The 27150-nt window shown below is 40.7% G+C and overlaps 1 protein-coding gene across 5 annotated transcripts in view; it reads right to left on the reverse strand.

The window, feature by feature from the left end:
- The window catches only part of SLC16A7 (solute carrier family 16 member 7), a 127133-nt gene that overhangs the window by 4594 nt on the left and 95389 nt on the right, over window positions 1-27150 (reverse strand). For all 5 annotated transcript variants that reach the window (XM_042468993.1, XM_042468994.1, XM_042468997.1 and 2 more), the window contains exons 3-4: window positions 5771-5914; window positions 12-824 (exon numbers count right to left, since the gene is read on the reverse strand). In XM_042468993.1, the coding sequence (XP_042324927.1) occupies window positions 12-824; window positions 5771-5914 (957 nt within the window). The remainder of the gene's footprint in view (window positions 1-11; window positions 825-5770; window positions 5915-27150) is intronic.

The following is a 27150-nucleotide window of genomic DNA, read 5'->3' on the forward strand; positions in this document are numbered from 1 at the left end:
AATATACTTACCCCCTAATGGAGGACCTAAGAGGACAGGGCAGCACTCTACAATGGTGACGAGTCCAACAGCACTGGAAAATCTTGATGCACCAACAAGATCCATCAATGTCTCAAAAAGGACACTGCTGACCATTCCAAAAGCAAGACCAAAAAGTACTGCATATACAACTAGTCCCGTGTAGTCATTGGCCAATGGGCACATGATGTGGCATATCCCATTGTATAAAACAGCAAAACTAAAGAAATATTGGATTTTAGGACGGATGTATTTTGAATTTGCTAGGAGACCCATAGACGGCCTAGCAAACATATCTACAAAAGCCAAGATAGAGAGTAAAAAAGCTGCTGAATATTCATCAATTCCCTTGTGCTTGGCATAAGGTGCTAAGAATACAATTGGGGCAAAGAAGCCTAGAAACATAATAACATTTCCAGACAGATAAATAAGAAACCCTCTGTGTTTGAAGAGGGATAAATCTAAGTATTTATTGATGGTTTGCCAAACGGATTTCTTGTCATTCTTGTGCAAGGCAGACTCTCCTTTCCCCTTTTCCACATCCTTTTTTGCAGCAGGTGCAGGTGTTGGTCCAACAGGCCTCATAAGTGACCCAGCTACACAGCAGTTCAAAAGAAGTCCTCCCAAAATGAGAAAGCTTCCTTTCCAACCAAAAACATTAAAAAGAAACTGATTGAGAGGGGCCAAAGTACTTAGAAAGACTGGACTCCCAGCCATGGCCAGTCCATTCGCAATGGGACGCTTTTTGTAAAAATACTTGCCAATCATAGTCAGAGCTGGCTGCAAGTTGAAAGCCAAGCCTAAACCTAAAAATGAGAGATGAGACAACATACCATTACTACTTTTAATACAAAAGAATAAATCTCAACTAGCCACCAAAATTAACTACAATCAGCCCAGGGAGGGGGGAGCAAGGAAGGAAGCAAGCATGAAGCTAAAATGTCATCTTGTAATTCCCAAGGAAGATTAAAAAGCCATTGGCACCGGGACATAAATGTGCACATTCATGTGTTTTAATGTCATTGATATGCCACACTAAATTTCTCTCATTTTCCTCTGTTGCAGTGCAATAAACGCAAAAGCTCTAGCAATGAGCAATCTCTGTTGCAGACAACAGAATGACAGAAGAACAATGATATCAAGACCTTGAGCACATCATTTTTGTATTTTACTAAGCTATAATCCAATTTCTTTTGGTTCGTTTCACTAAAGTTATTAAATGTCACCTTCTCTATGAAAATGGCAGGTTTTAAAAGTACAAATCTGTTGGCTTTTGCTTTCCCCTTTTCTTAGGTTTGAATAGGTACACATAAAATAAAGCTTAAAATGCTTTATTGTACATGTACATGGGCCATTGCACAGGGAATGTTGCCCTCACACATTTTTGTGCAGTCCTGAGGTTTACTACAGCAGAGAACTTTAGAGGTCTCTGTATGTCTCTCTCTCTGTGCGTGTGTGTTTCTATGTGCTATGGGGAGAATAGAAGATATTGGCCCAGTCATGCAGGTGGTCTATATGTCTTTGGCAATCTTATAGCTCAGTTGCATAAAGAACCAGAAAGGAATTTATCACTGAACATCACGTTATATAAGCCTGGATGCTGTCCATTTTCACCCTTTCTCATCATACCTCTCAGGCTAAATTCTGTACATCTTAGCACTGGCCACATCAGATGTTAGATTTGTGGCATCATAAAAGGATAGCAAATTGTGAATGTTGCAATGGTATCTTTACTGACAAGGTTAGAGAGATGTACCATTGTTTGTAGGTGCCAAAATATCTTGGCTGACCTGGGTTCCTTGCATTTTGACTTGTTTGGCTGTTGGGTACCATTTGCTGCTCTGCCTTAGACAACAAAATTATCTTAGGCCAGCCCTGTCCTCACCTGATTAAAAGTTTAAAAGAATAATGCTGTTGATGCTTACTGTTTGACTTTATTACTTTAATGAACACCTGTTATTAAACTGAACCATGTGTCATTACATTACAAAACCAATAAAAATATTTTTTTAAAAATAGAATAGTGGATCCCAATCTGGCCAATCTAGGCCAGTCCCAATCTAGACTAAAGAGCCTTGCTCATTCTTCCTAAACTCTTTTAGGCCATCTATTTAAGGTCTCTGACATAATGAAACTAATTATAGGTGGGCTGCTTGTTTGCTTTGTATTAGGTCTATGCCAATATCATGGCTTTCCATTTCCTGAATCAGCCTCTATTTTGTGGTCTAATTGTAATGACTGGACATAACATGACAGCTTCAAAACTTTAAGTAATATAATTGTGCATCAAAATGATGTAGTTTGTTCACTTTTTATTGGGCCTCTCACAACCAAGTCACCATGGCTGGAGGTGGCATGACGGCTGACTCTTTACTGCAGTGATTATACAGTGGGCCCTTGGTATCTGCTGGGGTTTGGTTCCAGGAGCCCATGTAGATAACAAAATCCATGGATGCTCAAGTCCCATTAAATACAATGGTGTAGTAAAATAGTGTCCTTTATATAAAATGGCAAAATCAAGGTTTGCTGGGGGAGAATATATATATATATATTCAATCTTTGGATAGTTGAATCCATGCATAAAGAATCCGTAGATACAGAGGGACAACGGTATACCAAGCCCTTATGAAAGGATTGCTAAAAATCAGGAATCTACAGGGCTAAACCCTTGCAGCTGATGCATGCATGTTGAAAACCATTGTATTTGAGATGACATGAAAAAGTGAGTACAGCAAGACATCGGAGACCTGTGGAACAAATGTACAGAACATGGTGAAATGGGATGTGGAGAAATTCTGTGTCTTAATTTTTTTGTGGGTTTTTCAGGCTATGTGGCCATGTTCTAGAAAAGTTTCTTCCTGATGCTTCACCAGCAGCTGTGGCTGGCATCTTTGCCACAGACACTGGCGAAACGTCAGGAAGAAACTCTTCTAGAACATGGCCACATAGCTCAAAAAACCCACAAAAAACTATGGATGCCGGCCATGAAAGCCTTCGACTTCACATCTGTGTCTTAATACTAGAACCTAAAGTTATCCACTGAAGCTCAACGTGGAGAGATTCACTACATATAAAAAGAAATACTTCCACACTACACATAGTCAACCAATAGAATCTGTTACCACAGGACGTAATGGTGGCCACCAAGCAAGGCAGATTTTTAAATGCACAGGACAAATTCATGGAGGATCAAGACTGCTAATCACAGTGGAAATATATGCCTTCCAGTATTCATCAAAGTATGTTACTGTATGTTGCTGGTTAGCACAAATTAAAGGTTACTAAAATACAGTGGCAAACTATCGTGATGATGAACTTCTCATATGTGGCAACAGAATACTGGATTAGATAAGGCCTTTGGTTTGATGCAGTTGAGCTTTTCTTTGTTATACCCATTTTAACATTATATGTCTCATTCAGTTATTAATTGAGTATATAGCAGTGATGGTGAACCTTTTAGAGACTGAGTGCCCAAACTCAGTGGAATTCCCACACTGAGTGTTAGCTGGTGCTGGGGGGGGGGACTGCTGGAGGGAGGGACTTGCAGAGGGCAGTACTTCTGGGGGTGCCAAGACTTCCAGAAGTTAGACTTCCAAGGGGCGGGATTTCTGGGGGGGGGACATGCAAGGAAAAAATGGAGGACCTGACCAAATAAAAGCTCAAAACAAAAACAAAACAAAAAAGCCGCTCTTATAAATATTAAATCCATCCTTCTCAGCCCTGCTCCAAATGGAGAACCTTTTGGAGTCCCTTTTGGACAGGAGGCTGAAATGGGGGACATGGCCACCAAGTCTGGTCACCCTGAGCTAATAATACCCATATACAGTGGTACCCCGGGTTACGAAAGTAATCCGTTCCGCGGAGCCCTTCGTAACCCGAAATCTTTCGCAAGCCGAAATTGCCATAGGCGCTAGCGCTGGAAGCCGCGATTCCGTGTGAAAAAGCGCCGAAAAGCACCAAAAAATTTTTTCGTAACCCGAAAAAAAAAAAAAAACATAACCCGAAACAGTTTTTTCTAATGGATTTTTTTCGTAACCCGGAAATTTCGTAAGGCGGTGATTTCGTATCCCGGGGTACCACTGTAGATATAAATCCATGCTGCTTAGACCTGCTCCAAATGGAATCCTTCCTGGACAGGAGGCTGAAAGGGAAGAGAGGTCTGGGAAAGAGAGAACCAAGTCTGGTCACCCTCAGCCAAAAACACTCATATCTGAATATGGTTCCAAAGGAATAGGTGCATTTATCCTGGAATTAGAATTCTATGGAAAGTGAACTCCAGGCTTTTACTCTGTTATTGTCTTTTTAAAAATTTGATCCTCAGGTTTTGGTACATGATTAAGACTCCAATTCTATATCCACTTATCCTGGAAGTTTATCAGACAAAAGAAATTGCAAGTATAATCCAATGGCAATCCGAATGCAATCATGGGGTTTAACGTTATTGTGTGATAGACTACCACACACAATTTCAAGCAATGGGAAGTCAGTCTGAACGCAATCATGGGGTTTCACGTTATTGGGTAATAGACTACCACACGCAATTTCAGGCAATGGCAAACTATTTCAGGCAATGGGGAGTCAGTTCAAATGCAATTCGAATTCACGTAAATTTGCTGAACTAGTGATTAATGTGACTGCGTTCTGGCCCCACTTTCTTTTCATTCGAAATTAAAAGAAATTCCTCCCATGTGATAAACTCCTTGGAGTAAGTATAACTGAATTCAACTGGACTTAAAATAGATATCTAAGGCGCGTTACAGACCACCCCCTTGGGGCGGCCTATAACTGGCCCTTTCCCCCCTGGATCGGGGCCTCAGCTGCTAGAACGGCAGCCTCCGAGGCCCCTATCCGCCACTTTCCAGACTGCGGAGAAGCGGCAAAAGGCCACTTCCCCACAGCCTGGAAAGGGGTGTCCTTGGGGCTTCATGCCCCAAGGAGACCCGGCGGCGGTGGGGAGGAGGAGAAAGGGGCCGCTTGGCCCCTTTCTCCCTTGTGTCGCTGGCGTAGCCGTCTAAAGGCTGCGCCAGTGACGCAAACCGCAGAAGGAGCTCCGTTTTGTAGCTCCTTCTCATGCCGCAGAAAGGGCGCTCTAGGCGTCCTCGCGCGGAGCGACAACGTCACAACGGCGCCACCTCATTTAGAGGCAGCGTGGTGGTGACGTAGTCATGGCGGCACCCATCTGTATAGGGCGCCGCCATTTTGTATGGACTGGGTTCGTACTAGGGTTTGGGGTGTCAAGAAGTGACGCTCCTTTCTAACCCTAGTACGGACCCAGTCCATACTATTATGCCCATCTGTAACGGGCCTAAAAGATTACTTCCATGCTAAAGTGTTCCCTTATGGACACATTATTCTATGAATAAACCTATAGCATAATACAGAATAACTGGGTTTTTTTGTGTGTAATCAAAATTTTAATTCCTTGTATATTGGTTGCCTGTAAAAACATCTGCTGGGAGGTATGATTCAAGACCAAAAGAACTGATTCAAAAATGGAGCATCAATGACTACAACAAATGCTGTCACAAACCAATCAATCATTGAGCTGTAATCACAATGGAATGTAATAAGGACTGTGGAAAAAAGAGACACCATAAGTTGAATGATCACAACAAAAATCAGAAGCAGACTATTTGAAGGTGTATTTAAAAATCCAAAGATGTACACTGAAAGAAAACCTTGGGGGCAGGGGAATGGAATAAAAAGCCCTTAATGCATGTGTGGAGTAAATGGGGAAGGGGATATTACTTACCTCCAATAACACCAACACACATGTAAAGCTCTAAGACACTGTTGCAGAAAGAGGAACCAATCATTCCAAATGAAGCCAGTATTCCTCCAGCTATCATGACTGGTCTGCTGCCATATTTGTTCACCAGGACACTGCTTATGGGGCCTGAAACCAGAAAGAAGAAAAAAGGGATACTTTCTAAATATGTGAAGATTTCAGGTTTATTTTCAGTGAAAACAAAAACTTTGCATACAGAGAGACATACATACAGAAGGAGAGAGATCAGTATAGCATTATGCACTCATCCAGATTAGTTTGATTCCCCCCAGAATTGAACAGAATAAACTCAAGTGTGGATGCACTGTTAGAATACAGGCTGTCTCAGACTGGTCCTGCTATGTACCACAATGAGGTGTCCTTCTTTCACACATTGGGGATGAGGTTGGAGAAATGAAGACAAGAACTGAAGCAGGAATACTGTTCAGTGTTGGCCCTCGAAAGGAGGATGGCATTTGAGCTTTTCTTTGGGCAATGAAATGTCATGGGCCAGGACTTAAACAACCATTTACTTCTTTTATCTGTTACCTGACAGGCCTCCTACAGCCAATAGGAATAACAGAGCTGTATCTTTAGGAGGTCATAGAGACTCATCAACAACAAACAAAATTCTATTTTAGAGATATCACACTAAATTGTTATAGTTTATATATAGCTATACAGTCATCCCTCCATATTTGCGGCTTTGATATTTGCAGATTTGATTATTCACGGATTTCATTAATATGTTCTCTCTAGGACTGTCTAGGTCCTCCAGTGCAACTCTGTGGTCAACTTTAACTAAAAGTTGCACTGAAAGACCATTTGTAGCTACTCCAGTGCCATTCTATGGTCAGTGTATGTTGGACATTGACCACAGAGTTGCACTGGAGGACTTAGAGATTCCTAGAGAGGTGTCCTCTCAGGTAAAAACAGTGTTTTTGTTATTTGCGGGTTTTCCATATTCATGGGGCTCTTGTTCCCCTGAACCTAGCGAATATGGAGGGACAACTGTATATAGCTATAAAAGTAAAAGCTAAAGGTAGTCCCTTAACCTGAATGTCTTGTCATAACCAACTTGTAGGGGGCACTGCTCATCTCTGTTACTAAGTCAAAGAGCCAGCATTGTCCAAGGATTACTCTGATGGTCATGTGGTCAGCATGACTGCACCAAACACTTTTACCTCTCCACTGAAGTGGTACCTATTTATCTACTTACATTTGCATGCTTTCAAACTGATAGGTTGGCAGAAGCTGGGACTAGTGACAGGAGCTCACTCCGTCCTGCAGCTCTTGGGCCTTGAACTGCCAACCTACTGATCTTCCGATTGTCAGAATTGACATCTTAACCATTAAGCCACTGCATCCCTATATATAGGTGTGTGTGTGTGTGTGTGTGTGTGTGTGTGTGTGTGTGTGTAATTCCACTTTAACTGCTAGGGCTGTCTTCTGTGGCATTCCGGGGTTTGTAGTTTAATGAGGCCTAAGAGTTCTCAGGGAATCCTAAATGCCCCTCCCTCAACTGCAAATCCCAGGATTCCGCAGAAGGTAGCCATTGTAGTTAAAGTGGAATACTAACACTATAACAGTGTAGTATGATATTGTCTTAGAATCCCCCAGATAGGATCCCCAGTTGTAAAGGGATCTGCTGGCACTAATTTGGATTTACAGTTTTGTGAGGTGAAATGGATTACAGTAGCACTATTGACTGTGCACAATAGAAGAAGAAGCCAGCATAATTATGGTGGGGATGCTGGATGATGTAGCTCAATGCATCCTTAGGGCATCATGTTAGGAAAGGCTGAAAACTATTAAAAATAGTAGTCCTAAATCAGGTTCTGTTTCAGAATGAAAATAAAAACTGCCAGATTTGACCATCAGAATTTCATTTGGTTTTGATCAGAATTTAGCACATTTCAGAAAAAAAAAATGAATGTAGGGGAAATGAAAAGCAGTTGAATAACCCAACCTTATTTAAGCACAAGGAACAGGTTAAATGGGAGATACATAAATGCATACTTTAATACATCTATGAGCTTGCCACACAGACATTTTTATATGTGGATAATTTCTGGAGTCATTTAGGGTTTTTGAGAGGGTGCTGTTTCAAAGGTGGCTTCATTGCTGAAGTGATTTCTATATAAAATGTATTTTCTTCACATTGTAAAACCAATGTTGTTGGCAGGAGCAATATCCTATATAGTTTTGAAGGCTGTACAGATGGAACACATGTGTTAAATATCAAGACTGAAATGCTGGTAGCCACATTTTTGAAGCATTTGCTGCCCTGAAAATGCTATTTCAGGATATAGCCAGTATTATCAGTCTCAGTTTTGTAAACACTAAATTACCATCCTTTAAAAGAGAGAGAGTGAGATAAAGAAACCAAAGCAGTCTAACATTTAAGCCAGCACTAAAAACGACTCAGCAGTAAAGCGAAATGTCAAGTACTGCATTTGGTTTTACTGAAAATCCATCTGTATGTTGTCTGAGGTATAAACTTGCCATTAAAGCCCCCAATAAAAGAACAAACTTTACATTTCCAGTATGAGAAGTCAAGTAAAATCTAGTGTAACTTGTAAGTTTTTATAATGACCCTAGCCCAGCTCCCAATTTGACTATCTCCAAATCTCACCTCTTCAGTAGGGCTAGTCGTACCATTAGGTAGAGTGGCAATTGCCTTAGGCAACAAACAAGATAGCAGTGACAGCTGTGCTGGAACATCTTCCAGTGGAGGACAAAGTTGTGTGTGCCACAGAGCCTGTACTATGGTGGGATACAGACCGCCCAAAAAAGGTGGTCTGTGCCGCCTCCATTTCCACTGGCGGAAAGCCTCAGCTGCCAAACAGCGAGGCTTCCCGGCAGCGGAAAAAGAACCCACAAAAAGCAGGTTCTTTTTGTGTTGTGCTTGCAATGCCCGAGTGCGCAAATTGTGCACTCATGACATCACCAGCACGGCGGGACGTGCGGATGCTATGCATCCGTCGTGTCAAAATTGTGGCACCCGTGTGTAAAGGGCGCTGCCATTTTGACGCCCCTGTCACATGCTTGGGGTGAGGCCGGTATGGACGCTCCATCCTTGGCCAACCCCTAGCATGTAACGGGGGTGCCATATCTGCCAGTCTGTACAGCACCTATATTAATAGACTGCTGCCCTCAGGTATGTGGAAGGACACTGACCTATCACTTATGTTGAAGTAAGGTTCAACTACCAATCCAGATCCTTTATATTTACACAAATTCGCTGGCATCCTATTGGTGGCATATGCATGTCCATATCATGCTAGGCATGTGGGATGAAATCTGACAATGGTATAACAGATATATTTCCCTGAAAGCAGCAGGACCAGGCATTGTGGTTGTATATTGCAGCTGTACATTGTGCACTGCAAATGCCCTTTGCACATTTCAGTTTCCCATTGCAGTTGCACATTGCATGCTGTGGTTTCACATTTTGCAATGGCATCTAGTCCTTGATATGTGTTGCACAATGTGGCTATTCTGCATGGGGATTCTGTAGTGCTGGTGTAGTGTATTTCCACATGGGGATATTTACACTTTAATTAATTAATTAATTAATTAATTAATTTTTATCCCACTTTTTTCCCAACACAGGATCCAAAGTGGCAACGCTATGCTGAAGAGATACTGGATTTCAGCCAGTGCACATACACACTGACATCTATGCATAACATGCCCAGGCAGCAAAATGCTTTGCCTTGGCTTACCCTACTCTTTTATATTACCTCTTTGAGGATAATTTTGAATTCCTGCCTTAGAGAATGCTATATTAATAAATATTGTGGCCTGTGATTTATACTGTCCCTCCCAAATGTGGTCATATTTGGAGGATACATTTAGACAGAATTCAAAGGGAGGAACATAGCTGGAGTGACTAGGCAGCATCCTTCAACATATTGTTTATTCACAACATGGTTTATTAAGCTAGAATTCCTAATTTAATGTGACTTCTGAAATGTGGACCTCAGCTTTCACAAATTCTCATCCAGCATGGCTGAAGGATTCTGGGCACCTTTGTCCAAAAGGTCGCTTTTATAAGTTGTACTTTTACCTGCAGCTGTTGTGGACATTTTGAGATTCATAAAAACAGGGGGCATGAAGCACAAAGCCAAGCCAAGGAAGACAACATGTGAAATCCCTGACTATATCTGATAAGACTTGGCAGCTTGTTGTGTGAATTGGTGACAAAGCACAAAAGTGAAGGGCTAACCCCTTCTTAGGGTCTTGATTCTGTCATTGCCATTTTTATTGTAATTGTTAGATTCTGGTTATCTTTTCTGCACTTGGCCTTTCAAAAAGAACAAGAAGGTACACAGAATGGCCTTATACCTTCCACATATTCCTCATCTGTATGTGGTAGTGTTCAAATTATGGAAATGGGAAGGTAGGAGAATCTCAGTTAAATGGAGTTCCACCCCATGTCTCCTTTCATTTGTAGGTAAATCATACAATCCTTATAGTCTTCTGAAATCAGTAATACAAAAGGTAAGGAGGTTGTACCTGTGGTATTTGCACCCAGGGAAGATATTCTATAAAGTCCTTATCCACATGATTAGAGCATACATTTTCTCCTCTTCATGAGCCTCCCATTGCCACTCCATTGGCAGTGGCTGAGGACGGTGGGAATTGTAGTCCAATGACATTTGGTGATCCAAACATAGGAAAAGCAGATGAACTCTAACACTATATTTGAGCATTCAGTGGATATAATGCTTGAATCATTCATCTCTACTCTGTTCCGGTAAGTAGTTTTTCTTTCCAGCAGATGTCTCTGTGTAATTTTTTTCTTTTATGCATCTAATATAATGCTTCAGTGTCATGCCTCAATGATATGTCCACGAATCCATGTATAATTTATCTGTGAACATGTAATCAGGACTTTAATAGCTATACAGAAATGCAATTGCATATTTTAACAATTTCTCTTGTTCCTTAAGCAGTGTCTACCATGTGCTAGTATGCGTCTTTAGTCAACCACCCTATACACACACACACCCTGCTTTGCAGCTACTGTCATATTCTTGATATTTGCCAAGATATGTCTCTGACAAGACAAATCAAAAAGAGAATTCTGAAATAAGATGTAGGCTTGCTGATCTTCTTCTAAGAAAAATCTGTTTCTAACAGATGCTCCAGGGCTTTAAAACCTTTTCATTCACACCCTTCACTAGATTTTCACTTATGCTGTTTGGGCTGATAGAGATCACTTTTGACATGGAAAAGAGGATAATTAATGATGTGTATATATGTATGCTGATGCAAGTAAGACAGGGAAAAGCAGGCAGAGGGAAAGAATTCACCACAAAGCTTCATATACTGTAGATGGGAAAATGGAGGGATTTCAGCTAACTTCATAGGTTCCACCCCATGCCATTTTTCAATTGTATGCAGTTCCTTATGATCTTCTGAAATCAGTAGCCCAAAAAAAGCCATGTGCCTAGAAAAATTATCTGCAATCTTTTGGGATGTTCAAATTCTGGGACAAAACTGTGCACATTGCTTGCTGCTCTGTTACTTTTTCCAACAGAGTTTCTGACTGTTTAGAAACCCATTTTAAATCTAGCAAATGAAAAATAGAGAATTTTCTTTCCATTCCTAAATATTACAAAACCCTGCTGCAGGATTGTCGTGTTTGGAATCTCATAATACAAATACAAGTAAAAATGCAATAATTAAAAAACAAAACAAAAAATTGGAAAAACCCAGAGTAAAAGAAATAGCAGCATCAGACCACTTCAAAGCCTTTTCCTTATCAATCCACATTAATTGCCAAAGGCTTGCCTGAATAAAAAGGTCATTGCCTGCTGGCAAAAGGACAGCAGGGAGGGAACCAGCCTCACCTTTCTCAGTCAATAGTTCCCCAGCTGGGATGCGCACATTGTGGCACTCTCACTTGCAAAAATAGAAAGCAAATCTGTCCATAATAAAACAACTTTTGTGCTTCCGCTGGTTGCTAAGGTCTGTGAAGGGTAATATTTCTGACTAGAGGTGCTATAGCATTCATCATCAAACCATTCCTATGTGATGGTTAGGAATCCCTCCCCCTTCCTGAAGCAGCCACTCAGGTTAATAAAGAAGAATGTGTGGCTGGCTTCCACTAAACTCCAAAGAAAACACTGTACTGCTATCCAAAAGAAAATTCTCAGCAGTGATGGCTGAGAAAATATTGGTTCTATCAGGCAAGACAGAAGAAAAGGGTGAGCTCTGGCAAATATAACAGTGGTTTAGCAGTAATAAGCACACTGCAGCACGAGACACGTTCCAGCAATTAACTCAAGCTTTTCCCAAGCAACATTTTTAGTTCAGAGATATCCACAAATCCCTATTGAGAAGTCTTGCTTATTATACTTAGGGCAGAATTATTTTAAGGACATCCACACATAAAAGTTTCCCTTATGCATGCAGATGTCTTCCCACCTCCCACCCCAGGACTTAAATCCCCCCACCCAATTTACTAAAAAGTCATAAGACTACCCCAAACAATCACTGTTCTTCACAATGAGCAGAGTGCAAAATGATGAAATCTGCTTTGAAATTCATCAGGGACCTCCAGGCGTCACAGCACTGCTGTGATCATATGTCTTGCTTGATAACACTTCTCCAAACAAACACTTCTCCAAGCCTGCCTATGTAACCCTCATAAGTATTGGCTTGGCCCAGTGGGTGGGGGAAATCCTAGGGAAGGGATTGTACTTACTGCTTGATTTCAAAAGGAGAAGGAGAGCTGGAGCTGGAGCTGGAGCTGCAGTTGTCAGCGCTAAAGAGTTAGGTCCTTTTCACATTGGATAAAGGCTTTAAGATTTGCATCCAAAGGTTGCAATGAGCAGCAAAGGCAGGAGAGTTCTACAATCAAGTCTTAGACTGGCACATTGGATGCTTGAAACTATGTGTCATTTAATATATACAGTGGACCATCGCCTTATGCAGGGATCCATTCTGGACCCCCCCCTCCCGCATAAGGCGAATTCCGTCTATGCTTGAATGGGGTTCGTGAACACGCCACAGGCACGCTCCCCATTCATCTGAATGAGACACGCCGCCCCTTCTGCCCCTTGCGCCCCGCGTGCTCCCGCATGGCTTGAGCACATAAGCTCAAAGCCGCATACAGCGTGCCCACGTTATGTTGCAGTTCTTTATCACATGCTGGTTTTAAAGCACAAATTGTAGCAAGTAAATAGCATCTTTGGCAGTATCTATTGCATAATGTCATCCCCAACTCACTAGTGTTGTGCCTCTGAAGCATTCTTAGGAGTGAAGCAGACAGTTGATAGAGGCCTCTGGCCGCTCTGGCCACGATTGGGCTGGGATCACAGTAACCTCATGGCCTGCTCCCAAAGTAGGCCACCACTGCAGGTCCCAAGCCACACCAGCCAGGGGTTGGTTTTGATCAACTTCTCTTTAATCCAGTTCTTTGGACCAGAGTGTGGCCTCAGCATGTCATCCAGCCACTTTGGAGGCATGCATCATGTAAACGCCACACCCCCAAAGTGTCTGGAAACCACTTTATTTGGCCCAAGTGTTTCAGACCTTAGAAGGCATCTTTTCATTTACATCTCAGGTGGATGCGACGGTCAGGAGCACCTGTTATCAGCTCCGGCTGATACGCCAGCTGCGTCCCTACCTCGACCGGGGAGACCTTGAAACGGTTGTACACACCCTGGTAACCTCTCGTTTGGATTTCTGCAACGCGCTCTACATGGGGCAACCCTTGTACCATACCCGGAAGCTGCAACTTGTGCAGAATATGGCAGCCCGTCTGGTTACTGGCACTGCCAGGGCCAGTCATATAACACCAGTCCTTAAAGACTTACATTGGCTGCCTATTCGCTTCCGGGCGCAATACAAGGTGTTGGTTATCACCTATAAAGCCCTAAATGGCTTGGGCCCAGGATATCTGGAGGACCGCCTCTCTCCGTACAATCCGCCCCGCACACTCAGATCAGCAGGGCAGCTATTGTTAACCGTTCCAGGGGCGAAATATAGTTCTACCACCAGGAGGGCTTTCTCCATCTCAGCCCCCCAACCTCTGGAACGCGCTGCCCTTCGAGCTCCGCTCAGCCACCTCCCTAGCCCAATTTAGGAAGGGGCTAAAGACCCACTTATTTGAACAAGCTTACCCCTGACCAGCTACTCTCCCCCCCCCCTCCCCTTGTCAGCACTGTCTTGCCGGCATGGACATTTTATTATTTTTATTAATCTGTTTTTAATATTTTGTATGACCTGTTGCTATATTGTTCGGAATTGTTGTTCACCGCCCTGGTTTTTAGAAGGGCGGTATATAAATAAAGTTTTTTTTTTATTATTATTATTATTATTATTATTGATGAGAAAACCCATCAATAAGTGGCCAATTGTGCTGCCACCCCATTACTTCACAGGTGTGATAAGTAACAGTCCACGGCAGTCCCAATATTGGGCCCATGGTGTCAGTCTCCTCCTCTCTCCTTCCTTTTCACTATTCCCAAGCAGCCTGTTTTCTTTCTCCCCCTCCTACTCACTACTTTTTAAATGTTATTTTGTCATCCCCCCCCCCAGTCTTTTTAATCTAATTTCCATAACTCTGGAATTTTAAAAGAAAATTTTACAAATTTTAAAAGAAAAGAAAAGCCTAAAAGGAAGGCAATGACAAAAAAAAACCTCTGAATAATTCTTTTCAAGAAAACCCTTTGATAGGTTCAATATAAGTTGAAATCAACTTGAAGGCACATACCAGCAATAATAAACAGACAAATTTAAGATCATTTTAATGACCAATGCAGATTTCATAACCCAACCTTTTCCAGCTTGGCCCCATCCAGATGTCCTGGACTTCATATCACATCTTCCACACCCATCATAGTCATTGCTCATCCTGGTTGAAAAACCTTTAGATTTGGAGTAAGCTAGTTAGGGAAGGCAGTTTTAAGCCATACATTTATACAGACAGGGGAATGTGGCACTTTTTTAATATTATCTTAAACTCAGAGGATGCACAGCATTTTCTTTTCTCTACCCTCCCTGGCACTTCATAAGATTATAGTACTGGAAGCTCAGTTTGAACAACCCAGAAAAGAATAAAGGAAGATTTATTTGGCATAAAATCCATATCCTCCTGTGCTCTCAGGTAGAATAACATTTATCAGTCCAAATATATTAGGTATTTTCCATTTATGAGGGAGAGAGAATCCAAGACACCAGAACAATTACATTTCTCCATTTGCACTATTTATTTAAAAGGCTAAGATCAAATATCTTTTACTTATACAGATGTCTCTCATGTAAGCCGCATCTCCTAGGGCTGACAAAAACAAATGAAACCTTAGATGATATACTGCCATAACAGTGCAATATAAACAGGCAGCACACAACAACAACTGCATGGTGGGAGATAATTCCAAATGTAACAGGCATCAAGCTAAAATCCAGCCCATTCCCTTACCAAACTGTAATTTTTGCAAAATCACTTTTGATGGAGGTAGAAGGATTGGCTATTGGCTTCCTATGCAGTCTTTGAGCCTATTCACACTACACAACTATAGCACTTTGATACCACTTTAACTGCCATCATTCCAGCCTATGTAATCCTGAGGTTTGTAGTTTTGTGAAGAACCAGAGAGCTCTGGCTGAGAATTTTAAATGCTGTCAATCTCAGTATTCTATAGAATGGAACCATGGCAGTTAACATGTAATTATGGCACTATAATTATGTAGTGTGAATAGGCCCTTGTTTTTCTATCTTCATATTTTTCTTATGTGTCCAGATCCCTTTGCCGACAGCTCTCCACATTTTAGTTCCCATCTCACATATTCCTGTTTTCCCAATGATATTCCTAACCAAACATCTTTCTTGTCATCCTATCAGTCTAATGATCTTTTCCCTTTTGACCAAAGGTTACCATAATCACTATCACACATATTTACCTCTTGAACGGAAATTAGGATATGGATGGCCAAGAAATATTTATTTCTAAAATTTGGTTACTCTCATCATTAACTTTGCTTTAGTTTTGTGTTCCATCCCTTAAAATCTCATTCTTTTAACAATTTATTCACTGTAGCAATGTTCATCTCAACAGTCAGTCCAGGTCAGTTCAGTACAGTTCAAACTGAAAGAAAGCAGGGACACATATAGGATCATTTTAATAATCGATGCACATTTCTCAAAAAAGATTTTCTCACAGACTTTGGCCTGGTATAGACTGACACTTTGCACTGGCCTGAGGCAGATTTTAGGACTCCATAGGGCTGGGGGTCCATACACACCCAGTCCTACTTTCGGTGGCGGTGCGCCATCTCGCCACACACCGATGTTTATCACACTATGCTCTTAAAGAGGTACTATTCCAGTGTGACTCCTCTAGCTGCCTCCTGTTGCATGCTGGGATTGGCAGTTTTAAGGAGCTGAACTTCTCTGCCTGAGAATTCTAAATACCCCTCCTTAAAACTGCCAATCCCAGCATGCAACAGGAGGCAGCTAGAGGAGTCACACTGGAATAGTACCTCTTTAAGAGCTCGTCTGATAAACACCAACCATTCACACAGGGTGCGCAACGATGATGCACGGGCGTCCGAATACCCAAATGGCACTCGACTGAAGTGATGGTGGCATCATGGTGTGCAATGCCGCTCCACTTTTTAGGTAACTTGTCAGTGCCACGCCATGCGACATAGAGCTGCCGATCTGTATCCCCCCTTTCTCTCCAATGTACTGAACTCCAAATCCCATTATTCCCAGATAGTATAACCAATCAGTTAATACAATTTCTTTCTCCTTTTTCACAGAATCAGAGTATCATATAATTGGAAGGGTCTGCAAAGGCCATCTAATCCAACCTTCTGCCATACAGAAAGAGACAGCCAGGTACCGTCTGTGTTGGCAGGGAAGTTTTTTTCTGGTGGCATTTTTTTTGCCTCTAGAATGACACATTTGGAACATTTTTGGTAAGAAGGAATCTTAGGAGCCCCCAGAAAAGTAGCAGATATTTGCTTGACTGTGACTACAGCTACCACAGAAAGGTAAGGCCCCACAGAACAGGTGTGAATAGAAGACCCACGTATTTCTCTTTTTAGTTTTCTATCCTTTCCAGTACCACCTGACTGATGGCAATCTGAAGTTGAGGCATGCCAAAGCTCAGCTGTTTTTTTTCACAGTATGCTTTCTTACATTGATGACAGAGTGCTGTGGAGTGCTTACAGGAGGGTGCTACAGGATGCCCATGCAATTCCAAAGAGATTGGTAAGACCTTCTGACTGATACTTGGCAACTCTGCCATATGGCTATCTGTGTTTAATTCAGGCAGCTAGTTTATCTCTCAAAAGCACAATATCTCCAGCTATAAATGCTCTGACTCAGATTATCAAGTGCTGCTGTGTATTCTGGACCACTGCCAGTATTGAGTGATCGCTCAGCTAGGCAGCGATCACCTCTGCTCATTGCACTTTACATTGTTTATACAATCATACTGCAACTAGGAATGGCTTTGGATATTAAAATACACACCTGTGCAGCCCTTTTTACAGGGAGCTCTGGGCACACTTCCTAACATCCAAGGAGGAACTGAAATTAGAACATTCTCCAGAATGTAGATGAAAATGCTGGTTGGACAATTTTTCAAACTAAATTCTGTTTTTAACATTATAAACAAAACTATTATCTGACTGCCTGAGAGGCAGTGCAGGCAACTATCTGTGTTTATCTGTCACACTGTTCATAACACAAACCAGAACAAGCTGAAAAAAGGTTTGGACTTCTGTTGATATTAACTGCCATCCAGTCAATGTCGACTCATGGTGACCTTGTATATGAGAGATCTCCAAGCCTCCCTCTCTTCCACTGCTCTGCTCAGGTCCTGCAAATTCAAGACTGTGTCCTCTTCTTCCCTTTCTACTACCTTCTACCTCTCCTGGCATTATTGTCTTTTCTAATGAGACATGACTTACATTACTTTTTTTTCTTGCCGCTTCATACATTGTTCTCCCATTTCTCCATTTGGAGACACTTGTAAAACACTGGAAAACCAAAGCAAGGTTCTAGCTAAGATTAGTACCAAAATGAGTTCAAACTATAGTATATTGATCCTGTGTACACCACTAATTGAAATATATAATGGACGTTATCACACAGGGGAAATTGGAGGAAATTGGAAGGTCAATGCAATGTGATCCCAGATGCAGTCATGCGGATTCACGTTATTGTGCGAGAGGTTATCACACATAATCGAACTCAATGCTAAGTCAATTCGAACCTAATCCAGGGTCAACCAAGAGATATGTAAATTTGGGGAAATACAGAATTTACAAATCCCGTTCCACTCCAAAGTTGCATTCGATTCGAATTTGGCAGGTATGGAACACATGTCTCGGTCGTCCTTGGATTGCCTTCGAATCAGACTACAATTCCCAAGCTCCTTTACTGGCTGCAATTTTTCCCTCCCTCCCTCCCCCCTCCCTCTGAGTGTGGGGGGAGCTTTTCTCTCCTTTCAGAGTACTTCTGGAGCTATTTTGGGGATGAAGCAACCCTCCCTCTCCCCAGACACACACACTCACTCACTCACTCGCTCACACACACACTGCCTCCCTCCCTTCTCCTCTCAGCCCTTTCTGCCTCTTTCCTTTTGCAAACTCATCCTCTCCAACTGGAGGGAAGAGATTGGCTCTCTCTTTCTCTCGCATGATCCTGTCACAGGGTTTTCTTGGCAGGTTTATTCAGATTGGGTTTGCCATTTCCATTTTCTGAAGAGGCTGAGAGAGTGTGACTTGCACTAGGTCACCCAGTGGGATTCGATCACTGCCTTCTAGAGCCAAACCAAATACAGTGGTACCTCGGGATACGAAATACCCAGGTTACGAAATTTTCGGAATACGAAAAAATCCCATAGGAAAACATTGTTCCGGGTTACGAATGTTTTTTCGGGTTACGAAAAAACTTTTGGTGCTTTTTTCGGCTTTTTCGCACGGAATCGCGGCTTTTCCCCATTAGCGCCTATGGCAATTCGGCTTACGAAGGCTTTTCGGGTTATGAACGGTGCCACGGAATGAATTAATTTCGTAACCCGAGGCACCACTGTACAAGGTTGCTTTGGACTGGTTTTGAATTGGTGAATTGCCTAAATAACATGAAATAAGGGATAATGAATGTACAAATAGCGTGAATTGCCTACATAACGTGAAATAAGGGGTAATGAATGAACAAATAATGTAAATTGCCTAAATAACTTGAAATATAGAGTAATGAATGAACAAATAACATGAAACAAGGCCCATGGGAACTGGAGGTAAGCCCTGCCGGAAGTGTAAAAAGGTCACAATCTGATTCTGCCCTCACTGAGCTTGTGCAAGGATGCTAATTCAAATTCTAGACTACGAAGGGTATGTACTCATATGATAATTTCTTTTGCATTTGCACTACTTTGGCTTTGAGATGGGTGCTGTGTTCTTCTGTGGTGTGATAGCCATCCACATACTTGTGTTCATTTCCAAATTGGCCCTACTTTCTTTTCTTTTGAAATTGAGAGACATTCCTCCCGTGTGATAACGTCCAATGTCTCAATGGCTCATCTTCGTTTAGTGTTGCCAGGAAAGGGTGTCTAAACATGCCATCACAGAACCTAGCCCAATTAATATATATGGGGTTTGTCAAGTAAGTGGGGATAACATATTTATTATTTATTGATTTAAATAAAGACCAGTGCAGCTTACAACAAATTAAAACAAATCATAGCCAAAATCTTATTAGTATAAAATTAACAAAGAAATAAATTGTACTACATGCACAAAAGGGTAAAACAGATTTCACGCTTACTAGATGACAATGCAAACTTTTTCCAGTTTACTCAAAGGTAAGTCTTTCTGTGTTCAATATGGTTTGCTTTCTCATAAATGTTTTAAGCTTTCACCCCAGTCAGCAATACACCCATTTAAGGTTGCAATGTATCACAAGCACCCTGCAGATGTAACTACTAATCATAACATTAAATATATATATATATTGTGATGAGTGCTATTCTCTGCATAATAAATATGATGAATTGATAAATTTGTTAACACGTAAGAAACATATCTTATGTGACCTGCACAGAGTTTAATTTAACAAAAAGCATCTTTTTTCCTTATTTTTAAATTGTACTCTGCTCATTTCTCTCAAGAACAGTATATACGTAAAGCCATGATTGAAATCCATGGCAGGCAGCTGATACTCAAAGAGAGCAATACTGAGCTGCATGTAGCAATAGTTTGACTTGACATAAAGCTATCACCATGGTATCTTCAAAATAACACGAAACATTGATGTTATACTGACAGATATAGACTATACAGATGTTACAATGAATGGTTTGGGAATATTGTCTCCGCTCACAACCTCTAGTGCAGGATATGTGGCCCTTCAAATGTTATTGGACTATAACTCACATTAGTACAGGGCAGCCTATCCAATGGTAAGGGTTTCTGGGAGTGACAGTCCAGCAATATCTGGGAGTCCATATATTATTATTCAGTCTTGACAGAGAGTTCATGCCTTTACAACTGGACCAACTGGGCTTCTTATGTGTACAATTGGGAAACAGGCTCTGTGTGGAGATGGCTGTATCCATGAAAGATCTGTGAAGATATACACTGTGGAAGACTCTAAGCACACAACAAAGAATTTGATTGTCTCCTTTAAATAGGAACAGGACAGGAAAGTCCTGATCTAGTCAACTGAAACTAAATCCACTGACATCTAGTAGCTAAACAATAAAAGGACACGAACCACACTATGGGCAAACTTGGACCTTGTCTGCACTGGCCAGAATAATCTGGGAGAAGCCAGGAATACATTGGACGCCATAGCTGCCCCAACCTGCCCCATTATCTTGCTTCTATCTCCACACATGGCAGCTGTCTGCATGGGCATCCTGCCAGGCCACCAGGTGTGTCTGCTGCCACCATGGGTTGCTTGCTTCTGAGGTGAGATTGAGGTGTCCAGTGATGGTCACATGCTGGGTGCTTTGTTCTGACCTCAGAATCAGTTACCCATGGTAGTGGACATGCTTTGTGGCCCAGCAGGATGCCCATGCAGAATACTGGTTTGGAATATTCAGGATGCCCATGTAGGATGTCCATGCAGCTACCATGCTATGGAAACAGAGAGCTCTGGATTTTCCTGGAAGAGCCCTAGCAATGGGTAACTTTTAAAAAAATGTTTTAATGTAGTTATATCCAATTGATTACAGCAGAACTGGGTTTGGGACATGTGTTGTTCAAGCAGGACAACACCAGAATGGCAGGGGAATTAGCATTTTGGCCTATGTAGATAAGACCTTTGTCTTACTTAATAAATACCCACTGAAATTAGTGACTAGGCAAGTTAGTCTTTACTAAGTTATAGGTTTAAAAGCACTGTTGATAACCCATTTTAGATCCAAACCAATATTCAGTCTAGCACATAAATTATCAGCATGAGGAAGACTCAAATTATTATAAATCTCTTGCTTCAATATATTTATCATGTATTCAGCACAATATCTGTGCAGCTCCATAGTTCCTTATTGAAATCTCCCAGTTAGCTTCTTTGTCAATTAGGGATATGAAATTAGATTTCATTGACTCAAGCTCAACCTTTCCCATGCACCGCACCATATCAGCTCCATTTGACTAAACAAAATAGCTTTCTGCAGAGCCAAAATAGACTCTGCACATGGCATGCACATTTAAATTGTGCTCTCTTTGAACAATAACATTTTGGGAAACCTATGTTTGCTGTTTAAATGCTAAATTGTGTCAACGTGAACAATAAGTTTCATTATACATGTAAGGTGTCTGATAGAATTAATAAATGTTTCCTGTCCAGAAACAGAATGATTTTCTTCTCTTGCATAGCACTTAACAGTGATTAAAGTCCCTAAGGGCTTCTGTGAATTGAAGCACTGTGCAGTCTTTCTCTAACAATTTTTTTTAACGGTTACACCTAAACATTATTGCAGTTAGTCAGAACAGCTAAATGCTGCCATAAAAATCACTCCTTGTGAAAATGAGATACCAACCTAAGAATGGCTAAAGCCACCAGTTCTTCCTATTGAAATGAGAAAAGAATTTACAGCAACAAAACAGAGAAAATGCATACATATATCTATTCTCTATTAGATTTATTGTGTAAGGTGGAGGAAAAGTGGATATCCCTCACTATACCAATGCTATAAGCAAAAATTCCTGGCGGGATCAAGCTTTGGTATAAATATTAGCCATATATCTTACTTTGGGGATAATATATCCTGGTCCAAACAAAACACAAAACCCACAGCTGGGAACAGTTTGGAGCAACTAAACCAATGAGCACCAAACAATTAGGATGAAATGAAATGGCATAAAAATGGCAAGGTTTTGAGTTCTTGAGAAATCACACCAGTAGGTACTGAAAAAACAAGAACAGGGAATGGCAGAAGAAACAGAAATAATCAAAAATGGAGAACAGATTTTATGGCCATACAATTTGCAGTTACACTCAGTTGCAAAATGGAAATTGCACATGCTTTTTTCTCCTGAGGTGGTTATTCCTGACACCCAGGAATTAAATTTAAAAGGTATATTAGTTGGGTGGCAACAAAAATGATGGAGAAAAAAAATATGTACTAATTTGGAATACTGTACAGAATACCCAATTGCTTTGGATGGCATAGCATTTGTGCAACCTTGAGTGGATTAAAAAGAAAAACAAAAAACCACCAGCTTGATGAGCCATCATATAGGTGCAGCAGGAGCACTCTAGTACAGTACATTTGGGTTCATTTAATAGGTTTGATTTGATAAAGTTTATACAAAAACCCAAAGATGATTTTTCCTCCACTCACATCTCAAACTTTTATATACATGTAGTTTGGGTAGTTTGGGTTCTCTTCAGGGATTTGATTTTTCTAAATAATACTAAATGTACTCTTCTACATTGTTATTGTCTTTGCAGTTTTCCCCTTAATTCTTCTAAAATGTTAGTGGAAGCCATTTTATCTGTCAATACTGTATGTGGAATGTGTGTTGGGGGGACAGCAGGGCTTTTTCCAGAGTGTGGTATGGGATGGGAAGATTAAACTTCTTTCACTGTGCTCCCAGCAAAAATCCCCTTCCTCATATTCGGAAAAAAGAAAAAGAAAAAACGGTATTCTTAGCACATAACATTCTGATCTCTCTCCATTCTGATAGATGTATGACTTATATGTAGCCAAATAAAACATTTGACAGCTACAGGGGGGAAAGCAAATAAATTATATCTGGGTTACTCTGCCCTTTAAAAAATTAACAGGAACATCCTGACAATAAACTAAAAATACTGAATGTGGGAGCTTTTGCCTTTCACAATTATGGGGGAGTATTCTGTGTCTGAAACATGTGAAAGCATGTAATGTTTCAGTCTCTTGCATATCTAGGTGGGAAATACATTTGGACATGCTCATTTTGGACTTACCTGCCATTCCACACTGTAGAATTATAGTGCTGTGATTCCACTTTAACTGCCAAGATTCCATCCTCTAGAATTCTCAGATTTGCAGTTTACAGAGAGCTGTTTAGAATTATGAGCCAATTCTTTACTGCTTCACCAAATTACAAAACCTAGAATTCCATGGGCTGCTGCCATCGCAGTTAAAGTGGTATCGAAGTGCTACAATGGTATAGAGTAAAAGTACCCCAGAGTAATAACATGAGAATTGCAGTGGAAATTCAGTCTGGTCAAGGATATTCTGTTTCCTTTTGTGGCCAGTTTAAAGGGGAAAAAATATTAATACACATCACATTTTAGGCACACGTCTAAGAACATTATCAAAACATATCTGTTCTCTAGACCAATAATGAAAATATTACAAATGTGGAGAATCATATCAATATGCTGATTAGTAATCATTATATTTTCTTCTCTCAAGCCCATATTTAATAAATGAGCAAACATGATATAGCAAGGCAGATTATCCAAGGAGGAAAAAAGACATATAGATTAATGTTGTTCTTATGCTGTTGAAATAATCTTTGCTTCAAAGCAAGTTAGAAAGATTACCCTTCATTTTTTTACTTATAGATAAAAATGACTTGAAGCAAAACAATAGATAAATGCTTAGGTACACTGTGTGGGTGTTGTGTGCTTTCAAGTTGTTTCTGACTTATGGTGACCCTAAGATGAACCTGTCAGTATTGGCAAGATTTGTTCAAGGTGAGGTTTGCCATTCCATTCCCCTGAGGATGAGAGAGTGTGACTTGCCTAAGATCAACCAGTGGGTTTCATGGCTACACTGAGAATTGAACCCTGGTCTACAGAGTTCTAGTCTAATGCTGAAACCACTATGCCATGCTGGCTCACTTAAGTACACTACAGGGCTATAATAAGAAGGTGGGGGAATCCCTATAGGTCCAGTCTCCAGTGTTAACGTGTGAAGATTGTAATCAAATGGCTATAGCTTTTCAGCAGTCTCATCAGTGAGTCAAAAGATGGATGGATCACTGTATTTTTTTATCCCTATCACAGTATTGCTCCTTCCTAAGCCCATTTTATCTTTCCCCCCTCATAAATCTGCTTTTAAAAGACAGTAGCAAGCCTAATACAAAAACATCTAATCCATTTTACTTCAAAATATTAATTTTAAATGTATCAGCTCTAACAGGTCAAAATAATTGATTCCAACATACAAATTTTTAAATGTATTTTTGAACTTTGAACTGTATATCACAACATTTAGAGAAATGTGAAATCCAAAAGGAAAACTACATTCTGGAATATTAATTTTAGTCCAGGAGATTTGGATCAGGTCACTTTGAACAGAATTTCCACAGTTGATTTTCCTCAGGGATGCAACACCTTCAGGAAAAGCTTCATGGAGTTAAATACAGTATATTCATGATGTACTGTGATGGAATGAGAAACAAAGGGTCTGCAGATTTTAAACAAAGGTGTGTTTCACCTGCAGATTAATCTAACGAAAATATGACATAAGAATGGATTTTGAGATACTTTATACCTTTAGCAAAAAACACAGATTGTGGACAAGAATCTAATTTCTTTTCGTTATTTTTTGTCTTCATGTCAAGTAATTATTAATTTTAAATTATTGTCACTCTGCAGTTACATACCTTTCAACTGTCCTAAATTAGCAAGGACAGTCCCAATCAATTCTCTATTGTCCCATTTAAAAAAAAAATGCCCAGGTTTCTCTCTACTCCTCCCACTTTCCCCCTTTATCATCCTATTTCTTCAACTGCTGCAAACATAACTCAAAGTGCAAAAGTAGTCTGCCCTTAATTCAGGTGAATGCATGGGAGAATCTTGTCCTTTCCTGTAGATTGTGACAAAAGCAAACTATTGCAGCCTCTCCTGGTTAGTCTGTTCTCATTCATTTTGCCATCTTCTCTACAGCCTGATGTTGCTTGGCCACACATATCCCATTTTTCATCTGTGAAATTTTGGAGGGTATGCAGTTTGTGATCTCACCATGCAACAGTGTTGATTCCTGGCTTGGACTTAGCCATTCAGTCTGACCATGGAAAAAGAGGGGATTGTTTACAACTGTACTTTCTTTTCTTGAGTCATTTCCTTGATAGCAAAGAAATTGTTTTCTAGTGACATCTGGAAACCTGAGTGGCCTTCTTTGCCTCACTTCTGACTTGTCCAGTGTCCTCAGTCTGCTATTCTAAATATTTAGGATACTTTACTATATGACCCCTGACAGAAAGGTTAGGAATAAAGCAAATTCCTTGCAACTGTTAATCTGGTGAACATTTCTTTATTTAACTATAACTGTAAGGAAGAAGCTTATAGTACACTGTATAACTGTAGAGAGAGTTTCCATTTAACAAAAGGTTTCTTACAAGTGAAGCTCTTTTCCACCAAGCATCCAGGATTTTATTAGACAATGTGATACTATTTTATTTTCCCTTCCAGGGGATAATCTGTACTGCTATATAATCATGTGAAGGTGGAAGGAAAAGCAGTGTGGAACACTCTCAGTAGATAATGGGAAGATTTTTATTTTCTAAAAGCACATTTTACATGAAAACGATATCTTCCATTCCAAGCTTAAGTCTCTAATAAGTGAGTGGGAACTAAGTAGCAGAGATAAGTTTAGCAGCAAAAAAGCATTAAACTGAACAGCTTAAGCAAGTGGTTATCTAAATAAAGCATTCAACTCCATCATTGTTCCTTATTTCTGATTACTCATCCTTTCTGTTTTATTTTTTAAAATATTCTGGGAAGGGTAAGATAAAACAATTCTATATTGCTTCTTCCCCCTACTTTCTGTTTGGTTTTGTTTTAATAAATACAGTTTGAGGAGGGGGCTGTCAAAATGCTTGCTGGAAGGGATTTCAAATGTATAGCTGAAGGCAGTGTCAGAAACTCAACAGCTCAGCCGGGGGCAGCCTGAGGCGCTTTTTTTGTGTGAAATCACCAGTAATGATATTGGGCCCAGGTGTATCTTCTACAGTTCTGAAAACACTGCAGACTGTACCTTGGTCCTCTAAACCTCAGATTGAAAGTAGGGAGAGACAACAAGAGACAATGCTGGATGCAATATTTTGGGATCTGCCGTCCAAAAAAGCAACTTCTCCAAGTTCTGGTTACACTATTACATTGCCCTTTTGTACATTTTGTCTCCAACTGATGAGTCATACCTCTCATATCCATTTTTGTTATCTAAAATGTTGTATCTTTCTTCCTTTTATGATTTTTCATAAAATCAATCATTGTCATATGAGTTCTTTCAGATCAATAACTTTTGACCACACGTGTCCCTATTTTCATCTGTGTATTACTGGAGGGAGAGCCAATGTGGTATAGTGGTTTGCACAGTCAGCGTCTGGCACCAGAGTCTCCACCTTCTGCGATGCAGGTAGCTGCTTGCAAGCTGGAGAAACACCTCTCCCCTTCAGTGCCAGTGAAGAGATACTGCAGACAGATGTCTCATTAAGAGGCTTTTATTCTTCAGAAGTTCCACTATATATAATGCTATCATACAACTCCAACACCGTCCACCATCACAACAACCCATTGTGACCCACACTGTGATTTGAGGCACTCTCCTTTTATAGCCAAGGCTCCATGTGGCCTTTTGGTCCTACCTCTTCCTCCTTTGTCACAATGATCTCTGACCCCTATCCAGGGTGACTTTGCACTTTTGCAGCCTTTTGCAGCACTTTACTGCACTTGGTGACCATCATCTCTGATGTCACTTCCCATGACTCAGCACTGGTGGAAAATGCCTTGCTATCATGGCTGACAATGACCCTTTGTTGTCCAGTCACTATTTAATACCACATTGTGCATTTTCTCAGGACTCTATATCCCAACAGGACTCTATATGGGGTGTATAGACAGCCCATTTCCTAGCCAGATCAGGGCCATGGCAAACGCATGT

Source organism: Sceloporus undulatus, chromosome 5, assembly GCF_019175285.1.
Source record: "Sceloporus undulatus isolate JIND9_A2432 ecotype Alabama chromosome 5, SceUnd_v1.1, whole genome shotgun sequence".
In the NCBI taxonomy this organism is placed as follows: Eukaryota; Metazoa; Chordata; class Lepidosauria; order Squamata; family Phrynosomatidae; genus Sceloporus; species Sceloporus undulatus.